This window comes from Berghia stephanieae, chromosome 5 (genome assembly GCF_034508935.2).
Source record: "Berghia stephanieae isolate SIO BIC M18660-M18661 chromosome 5, UCSD_Bste_1.3, whole genome shotgun sequence".
NCBI classification, from domain to species: Eukaryota; Metazoa; Mollusca; class Gastropoda; order Nudibranchia; family Aeolidiidae; genus Berghia; species Berghia stephanieae.
In genome coordinates this window covers 6326083-6336082 of record NC_088364.1, presented here as the reverse complement: position 1 = coordinate 6336082, position 10000 = coordinate 6326083, and the positions used below count along the sequence as shown (strand labels likewise).

The 10000-nt window shown below is 36.1% G+C and overlaps 1 protein-coding gene across 1 annotated transcript in view; it reads right to left on the bottom strand.

The window, feature by feature from the left end:
* LOC144972314 (RUN and FYVE domain-containing protein 2-like) overlaps nucleotides 1-10000 on the bottom strand; it is an 82427-nt gene that overhangs the window by 41548 nt on the left and 30879 nt on the right. The window contains 3 exon segments of the mRNA XM_078913407.1: nucleotides 5084-5251; nucleotides 7288-7404; nucleotides 8055-8226. Coding sequence (XP_078769533.1) covers nucleotides 5084-5251; nucleotides 7288-7404; nucleotides 8055-8226 — 457 coding nt within the window.

The following is a 10000-nucleotide window of genomic DNA, read 5'->3' as shown; positions in this document are numbered from 1 at the left end:
CAACTTCGTAGCATTAATTATATAAAACATCAATCGCGTTACAATGAATGACATAATCAGTTGGATGGTGAAAAGGTTTGAACTGAGATATTGCCAAGTTTAGTTAGAATGTCAATTTTTATCCAAAATGAGTTCTTGTCATAAATGATTATATCAACCCTTTTTTTTTTTACATCTTCGGGAAATATCAAAGATTAATTTCACTTCTAAATATTTTTTTACAGCAAGTCAAGTTGAAAAAGTATTAAATTTGAAAAAAGTTGCAGGATATCTTGTTCATACATCTGACCATAACTTCATGACATCTCACCCGATTTACTTCAAATAAAGATTAAAATGCTCAGGGGAGCATATTCTTTCAGAAAAAAAAAAAAAAAAAAAAAAACCAACCCAAAAAAGGCAAATCCAAAATGTTCACCTTCCTACTGATTATGTCATGCACTGACACATATTATACACTATTTTCCCATTTCCACGAGTCAAGGATTACCATAATGACACGGAATACTCCTATAATCATCACGAAATCAACCTCGAGCACTCAACACACCTTTCGTCTCCATTAACCCCAATGTTAAATCATTTCGTTTCCAATTTTTAATGGACTGAGCGAATCTCTGCTTTAAAAATAAATAAATAATTATTTTTTAAAAATGTAAAAATCAAGTTATTTCCGCCTCAGACTAACGTGAACCTCAGCATTTCTCTAAACCATCTTCTCACTGATAGGAATTAGATAGCAAGATATATGCTTAGATATCCCATAGTAAAAAAATCGTTGTTGGATGGGGCGTGAAATCTAATTTAATTTTTTAAAAACTAAAAATTATACGTATTTCAGTATTTCTTGGAGGAATGGTTAGTTAACGTTTCAAGATAGGGAATGAGATTATCGGAAGAGTAGCGTCCCTTGATTGGACGTCACCCATAGACTCTGACGTCACCGGCGGAAAAGTTATTAGAGATAGAACATCATGTTGGTTGGACGAATGCGCACAATCGACATGACGTTCTCTCTCTAATAACTTTTCCGCCGGTGACGTCACAGACCATGGGTGACGTCCAATCAAGGGACGCTACTCTTCCGATAATCTCATTCCCTATTGGTGATGATGATCGATGCATTATAAATAATATAAATAAAGCAAATTTTGGTGCCTTCCATCAACGAAACCACATCAAAATGTCACATCAAAAGATTGAATTCTAAAAGGTCAAATACTAAGATGGATAACTCTTTTCATGATATCCTAAATATTAAACTGCAGAGTCGTCTCCCGTTTTTTGATAATTTTTTCTCTCTCCCCCCTGTATTATGTAAATTTATTTCTGCTATTCATAATCCATGTTTGACAATATACAGATTTTAAAAAACTCTGTATCTGAGGTTACCTCATTTACGATATCCAAGGTTACTTCATTTACAATATCCAAGGTTACTTCATTTACGATAATGTTACTCACTTGAGTATGCCATCTACCGTCATTAATTTTAAAAAAAAAGAACATGATACCAGTATCAACAAACTATAAATAAACTTCAATAACAAGAAAGCAGAAAATAAACAAATAGATAAATGTAGAAATGATGTGTAAATAAATAAGTACACAGATAAATAAATAGTAAATAAAGTATCAAATCAAAATTGATAAATGAATAAAAAAAGAACATTTATTAAACGAATTAATAAATAAATGAATAACTGAGTCAATAAAATAGAGGCGAAGAATAAATACATAAATGAATAAATAAATATATTAGTTAATTAATGAATAAATAAAAATATATAAATAAAAATGTTGATCAGCAAGAGGATATTTAAGCAAACCATGGACAATAACTCCAAAGTCTATTTGCAACCGTCGGATCACACTTGACAAATCAGTAAATTGACAATTACCAAAAAAAAAAAAAAAGGCCGTTTAAAGAGAAACATCAACAAAACAGTTGAGACAAAATGGTACACATGGATGGACAAAATAAACCGCCAAAAAACTAGGAAAATTGACACCAAATAAAGTCATTCCCAACCGTTCCCCAGTTTTGAATGAAAGACACCATTTCTCCATCCACGTTTACGTCATCAGTCTTTACAATATTTCTCTACCTTTCTCCAGTAATTAAAAATATATTTCAATCTGCTAGGATACTACCTATCGATGGTCGTCGGACCAAACCTCTGAAGTCCCGATTTTCACGATCGGCTGGTCAAACCTCTGAAGTCTACATACGAGTTCTGCTTTGTGCACCGTGTTTTTAAAAAAAATTGTGGGTGGATCAGACCTCTGCTGACGTCAGAGCCCAAAATTAAATAAAACATGGTGTGCAAAGCTCGTATGTACACCAGAGTTTTGATTCATTGATCGTGAAAATTGGAACTTCAGAGGTTTGATCCGATCATCAATATTTACAATTTAAATACTTTAGCTACCACTTCATGTTTAGCTACCTCATAAATCGTCATTTTCTGAACATATACACATATCATGCCATCCCAGTTAAGACTAAAAGAAAAAGAAAAAAACTGTGAGGCACATTTTTAAAAATAGAACCGGGACAAAATATCCTGTGAAAAGATTTGCTTCGACATAAAGACAGACATTGTAGATTAGTATAGTATAGTATAGTTTTCCAGCGTATTAGGCGTTTTGTGCCTTTGCTGATCTTGGCATTCAGTTCATCGAGATAAAAGTCAATAAAAAGCCCTAACAGATCTTTTGACCTGTATCTATAATATATAAACTTTTTGATAAATTGAAGGCCCTAACCCTAACAGATCTTTTGACCTGTATATATATATGTAGATTGTATGATATTTTTTTGATGACCAATATTGTTCCCCAAAAAAATGGCGGCTTTCCAGTTTATATAAAATAGAAATAAAGAAAGAAATGTTACAGAACATTCAAACAGGGGAATGTTTGTCAATTACAATTATTTGAGTAAACTATCATGATACTCTAGTCAAAAGAAAAAAGCAAAAAATTGCTTGTGTAAATAAAGCGGTAACAAGTATTTTTTTTGGGTAGACACATTTATCTTATTCTGTTTGTTAGGAATTGAAATCATATTATGTAAGTAGACATTTATTCACTTGTGACGAAGAGAATAATTTTAGAATCCATTAGGAAGAGAAGTCTTTTTCTTTTAATCCGAAAGAAAAGATTAAATGACGAAATAAAATTCACAGGACAAAGAGTTTGGTCGTTGGTTCTATTTATCTTGTTACATTTTTGGTTGTTTTTTTAAATTTTGTTTTTCGTTGATTTTTTTAAAGGTTATTTTGTTGTTGTTTTAAAGATTAATTATTTTTTCTATTGCTAAGTTGTTGTTGTTGTTGTTGTTGTTGTTGTTGTTGTTGTTGTTGTTGTTGTTGTTGATATTTTGGGGTTTATTTTTCAAAAATTCTCAAACATTTTGTGACTTGTGAAAGATGAAAATCTGAAAAATGGTATTTAATGGAGTAGAAATTAAAGGCAGAAATAAAGGTTAAATTTTAAAAAAATCGTCTTCATATAACAAAACAAAATCTAACACATACTACACACACACACACAAACACGAACATGCACATACACACACACACACACACTAACACAAACAGCATTTCAGATTGGGCTACTTCTTTTCTTACACATCAATCACCTCTATAGATATTCATCTCGCACTTGTCACTTCTCCATTTTTCCCTTTGTGATAGTCAAGCTAAAGTAATTCTAAGATTCTAGAAGCTATGGATAATGAACAAAACAACGGCTTCGAACAAGTACAAAATACCAAACACAGAACGCTTCGAGCTCAAAACCCCTCTTCAGCCAATAATACTTGTTTGTTTGTTTTGTTTTTAAGGGTTTTACAGCACTTGCAACACATTTAGGTCATATCAGCGCCAGTAAAAATGAAGAAATTTGGATAGTGAAAAGATTCTAGACGTACAATAAAAAAGGACTTGGGGGGGGGGGGGGGGGGGGGGGGGGGAGTAAGACAAAGGGGAGTGGTTCAAAAAGGGAACAGATGTAGATTCCAAGAGCACACTATCAGTGTACTTAGTTTGAGATCACCTAAATGTCTCACCCATACACCACCACAAGATCCCACAAAGAGGAATACACTCAAATGCTTAAATTATACATTCAAAATAACAAACATTACAATACATAACAGAGAGATGATTTATAAGGAAAAAAATATCATCTCCCAAAACAATAACTATGCATTTGACTGTTTCCCTCTCAGCCAAGGGCCAGGGCAAAACCAAGTAATCTCATTCCAAGACAAACAGAAATCAAATTGGAAAACATGTAGAGGGGGATAGAAGACACAGTAAGTGCCTCCCTGCCCACTATGGGAGGCCAGGAACCTCACCCAGCCAATAACACTTAAAAACCATACGCACGGCAGAGAAAAATAAGGAATAAAAATTAACCGCAGACCGTTTTCATTCCGGTCAAGGGACATAAGAGAAAGCAAGAGTCAACCTTTCTCAAAAGCTACCAAGGGGGGGTGGTCAATGTAGCAAGTTTGCAATTGACACATATTAAAAAAACAAAAACGAAAAGAAACAAACAAAAAAACCCCCAAAAAACTTGAACTTTTATAAGGCGCAATATTCACTAAACACGCTCAAACCGCTTGCAAAGGGTCCCTGACCAACAGCAACACGTAACATGTAGAACGAGGCATGATACCTGTTAGGCGGTATTACAATTTTTTTTTATGACAGAGACAAGGTTGCCAACGGTCAGGTACTCATTTTACACCCGAGTACGGTGAGAGAATGTGAGTAAGGAGTCTTTTCCAAGGACTCAACTATGCCGAGTGAAGCTTGAACCGAGGATCTTCCGATCCGAAAGTGAATGTCATACGACACAACTGCACAAAGACAGACACGTATAGAACTCATCCACAAATTAAAAAAAAAAAAAATACAAAAAAAAACACACATTCTCACAAAAACACACAAACTCACATTCACAGACACACAATTGTATTTGCAAGCCTCAACACAAAACATACACGACACATCGACAAACACACACACATCCCCTCACCCATTTCCATCACACAGACACGGCCACTCACCTGTAGTTTGTTGTAGAGTTCCAGGTTGATAGTTTTGACGTCATCGATCTGTTTCCTCAAGCCAATCACCGTGTCTTGTTTCTCATGGATATCCTTCTCCAGCAGACGTAAGGCCACCTCCATCTCTGTCTTCATTGCAATCTGCATCTCCAGCTCTTTCTCAACATCCTGAAACAAACACGGACATTTTCATTAACACATTAAAAAAAAAAAGGGAGCTTTTATATAGAGCAATATCCAATAACGTGCTCGGTGCCTTGCAAGGGGTCCCTGGCCAACAGCAACACTTAACATGTAGGACGGGACATGATGCCTGTTAGGCGATATTATAATTTTTTCGGACAAAGACAATGCTGTTAACGGCCAGGTACTCATTTTACACCTGAGTACGGTGAGAGAATGTGAGTAAATAGTCTTTCCCAAGGACTCAACTATGCGCTGAGCGAGGCTCAAACCCAATGCCTTTCAATTCATAAGTGAGTGCCATACCACAAGACCCCATAGCCGCACACATTACATGAGCTTTCATCAGAGGAAAATGTTTGAAAAGGCAAAAGCAGAGAAAAAAAATTGTAATAATTGTTTTTGGGATGCATATAATGCATTTGAAATGAAATGCTACAGGAAAATTCTCTGCAAAGGAAACTAACAAAAATGTGAAAGAGTCCCTGGGCATTGGGGAGCCATATCTCATCAAGATGATACAGAAACTAAAACTTGCCTTTTTTGGACATATCAAGAGACGTGACACCCTTGAACAAAATTTTTCTAGAGGTATTGTGGAGGGTAAAAGAGGGAGAGGGAGACCAAGAAGAAGATGGTCACAAGACATCAGCGAATGGATGAATAAGCCAGTGACTTGACTGAATGTGGAAGGATGGCGCAGGACAGATGCTTGTTTCAGTTGGCAGTTGCAGAGGCCACACCCAGGAAGGATAAGCCATGATGATCATGATGATGATATAAAGCTTATAAGCTAATCAGCTGTACCATCATGATACAGCAACTAAGAAAAAAAATCTGGACCCAATTAACCTTTCCTCCATCCTCCCTACCATTCTCTTTCAATCATCAACTCACTGAAGACCAGCACTGGCCTTGTGTCACTTCCAACAATTGGCGCCAGTCTGTTCAGGCTGATGTCATAGAAATGGAAGTATCACAAAAAAAAACTCATGCAACTGAGCATAGGTGTCAAAATTGCCTTATCCACTCAAACATTTCACCCCATTATTTGCCTCATTTACTTCTTCCCAGCTGAAATGGACATTAGATTCAGAGGTTGCTCTTGGTGCAAAGCAACACTGCCTTTGTCTGAAAATTGTACTCACACCTAAATCTGCATGTGTTTAAAAGTTTTGAGCTTTTATATCCACTTAACGTGCTCAAAGCGAATTAGCAGGGGTCCCTAGCCAACAGCAACACTATAAGACATGCAGGACAGAACATGACACCAATTAGACGTAATTACATTTTTTTTTCAGACAGAGACAATGCTTTAAGGGCCAGTTACTCATTTTATACCTGAGTGCGGTGAGAGAATGTGAGTAAAGAGCCGTTTCTAAGGACTCAACTATGCACTGCTCAGAGTGGGACTTAAACCCAGGACCTTTTGATCCGAAGGTGAGTGTCATACCACTAGACCAAACAAAAACATACAACCCTCTCCTCATTAAATAAAGAAAAACCATCACATTCATTACGATTCAATGGAACATTTTTCTTTATCAGATTTATTTTGTACATCACAATATTAGAAGAAAAATGATAACAGAAAATGAAGTGAGTAGAAAAGTGCCAGAAGACAACAGAGAATAAAAACTTCCTGGCGATGGGTGCTGAACCCACAACCTTACTGGTACAACTCTGCTTAGCCGTGAGAGGAACACTATGCAGTTGAAGCAGAATGTGAATAAAGAGCCTGTTCTAAGGACTCAACTCAAGCCATGCCCCCTAATAGTTCAGACTCTTTTCAGTCTTTCATCTTCACTACATCCTATCTCAAGCCCCACCCCCTTATATTTCAGACCAATGCCAGTCTTTCATCTTCACTACACCCTGTCTAAAGCCCCGCCCCTTTGTATCTTAGACTCTTTCCAGTCTTCTATCTTCCTCATCAACAAGCACCTATCTCAAGCCATGCCCCCTTATATTTCAGACTCTTTTCAGTGAATGCCTTAGACTTTTTCTTCTGCCTTCCTCACCAATCTCAATCTTGTTTCATCATGCAACTGTTTCTTGGCCTCGGAGTACATGGTGTCCAGACCTTCTCTGTTACGGTTGTACGTCTCTCTCTCCACGTCAATGTCTTGTTTTGCCGCCTGTGAACAGTACAAGACAATCAAAAAAAAAAAGAAGATAAAAGTTTGAAGTTATGTCACGGAATCCATGTAAAAACATATCAAGGTTGATGGATCAAACCTCTGAAGTCCTGATTTTCACGATCGGTGGATCAAAACTCAGTTGTCGACATACAAGCTTTGGGCACCACACTGATTCCTTGAAAAGACTCTTTACTCACACACCATACTCGGGTGTAAAATGAGAACAATGTCGTTAGAGTGACAATGGAGAGGCTTCGTATGGAAACAAAACAGACAATGGACGTTTCGGGTACAAACCCTTTGTCAGCACAACAATACACTAATAAACGTTTATTAGTGTATTGTTGTGCTGACGAAGGGTTTGTACCCGAAACGTCCATTGTCTGTTTTGTTCCCATACGAAGCCTCTCCATTTTCACTCTTTCGTTAGTATTTTACGATCACCGGCTTCAGGCAGCCCCTACCGTTGTCAACAATGTTAACATTGTTGTTTCTGTCGAAAAAAAATTATAATACCACCAAACAGGCGTCATGTCTTGTTCTAAATGTTAAGTGTTGCTGTTGTTCATGGACACTTTTTAAAGTAATTCGAGCACATTTAATGGATATTGCTCTATATAAAAGCTCAAAATAAACAAAAGTCCTACCTGAATCTGTTTCTGTAGGTCAAAGGTCGCTGTGTCTTTCTCACTCTCCAGAGCAGACGTCTGGGACTGGAGGGTGAGGATGGTGTTCTTGGCAATGGCCAGGTCTTCCTTCATCAGGCAGTTGTCAGCTGTCACCTGTTCTAGCTTCTGTTGGAGATTGGCTACTGTGGCACTGGAGGACAGCGAGGAGCAGAGGATGGTGATGGTGGTGGTGATGATAAAGATAATGATGATCATAGTGACGATGGTGTTGGTGATGATGATGATGATGATGAAGATGATGATGAAGATGCTATAACAAGCCATATTTAATAATGAGGTTATTTCCCTTTGGTACCATCCTTTCCAATAGATTTTAGGTAATCTACAAGTCAAAACCTCCGCTATAAAATCAGTTTTTAGATATGATTGTGTGGGACAAAAGCACCAAAACAATGAAGTGCCGTGAGAAAAAAGGAAAATAAAAACAACAGTGCATTCCATCAAGATTCAAACCCTAACTTCCTGATCCGATTCACTTGAACGTGCATTGCACCAAAAATTTCACATGTTAATCAAGGGAGATAATCAGTATTTAAAAATTGGAAACATCTTTTTTCTCTTTCAAGGGTTGTATCCCTTTACTTTGATAAAATACACCCAAATGTTTACAAATTATATATATATATATATATATATATATATATGAGCCAAGGTCAAAAGGTGCCCGCCTGATACCAGTGTTAAGAAAATTTGATTTTTACTTAATTATGGGCTGTTTTCATTGGGTTAATGCTTGTAATCAATTGGTAATATGAAGAAGAGATAAAATGAGATAGCTCAACATACTATGTTCAACAAATTGAAAGTGAAATTTGAATGCTGTTTGGCATGTGCTTAAAACGAGGTCAACGCATCACCTTTTTAGAAATCATGTAGAAATTAAATGTGATGTTTTAGCTCACGTGATTGAAATTTGACTAATAGTATAAGGTCAAAATTTACTTTTAAACACAATTGCAGTATATTACATTTCTGATTAAGTTTCATATAGAGTTCTTAAAAAGTTGGTGTTGCTTGTGACCTTTGGTGTCATCAAACACAGCACAATACTAAGACTCGACACGAAACTTTAAAGCTCATATTTAATGGTTATAAAATGTTTTATTATGAAAAAATGCATAGATTTACTATCTGAATTCAAATCTTGGAGTAAATGTATACTGTTTTTCCGATATTGAGGTTTATTGGTTTTGGTGTCATTTGTCACAAGCAACACGGCATGCGTGAACACGTGGAAGTTTGTTTCGTTAAATGGCGATTCGCAATTTTGATCCACCCTTCTTACCAGTCTTTGAAGTGCAGCACTTTCATTTGCCTTTCCAGCGTGCCAGGCAGAAAAGGTAAGTTGAACTTTGGTGTCATCGCTATTTTACATTGTCACAAGCAACACTTGATATTGGATATTACAAAGTGCCACCAAAAAATTATGTTTTCAGCTGTATTTCTATTTACAAATATGATATTATGACATCTCACATAAAACTGTGATTTTGACACAATTAATTTTTTCCTTGTAATTCTATTTTTTTTTTATGTTTCAGGGTTGTATCAATCAAGAAAAAGACAAAACTCAAGCTTCTGACGAATCCAGATAAAAGAAGGGTTGTCAAGAAATTTTGATTTGATTTACTATTAACACACTAAATTACTACAAACAAGCAGATTTGAGCAGAAGGGTGGATGTTACCGTATGGTAACATGGATTCATTACCATGGCTGATATTTATCTAGTATTTGTGTGACTTCTAGTACTTTTTGTGACCATTGGTGTCATTGGTTAAAATGTCACAGGTGACAATTAAGTTTGAAGTTTCTAATGTATTTCTGTTTTCATGTTCTTCAAAGCTTGAAATGTCATTGAATTACATTTTAACAGGCTATATTTCATGTGTTCAGTTGCTATT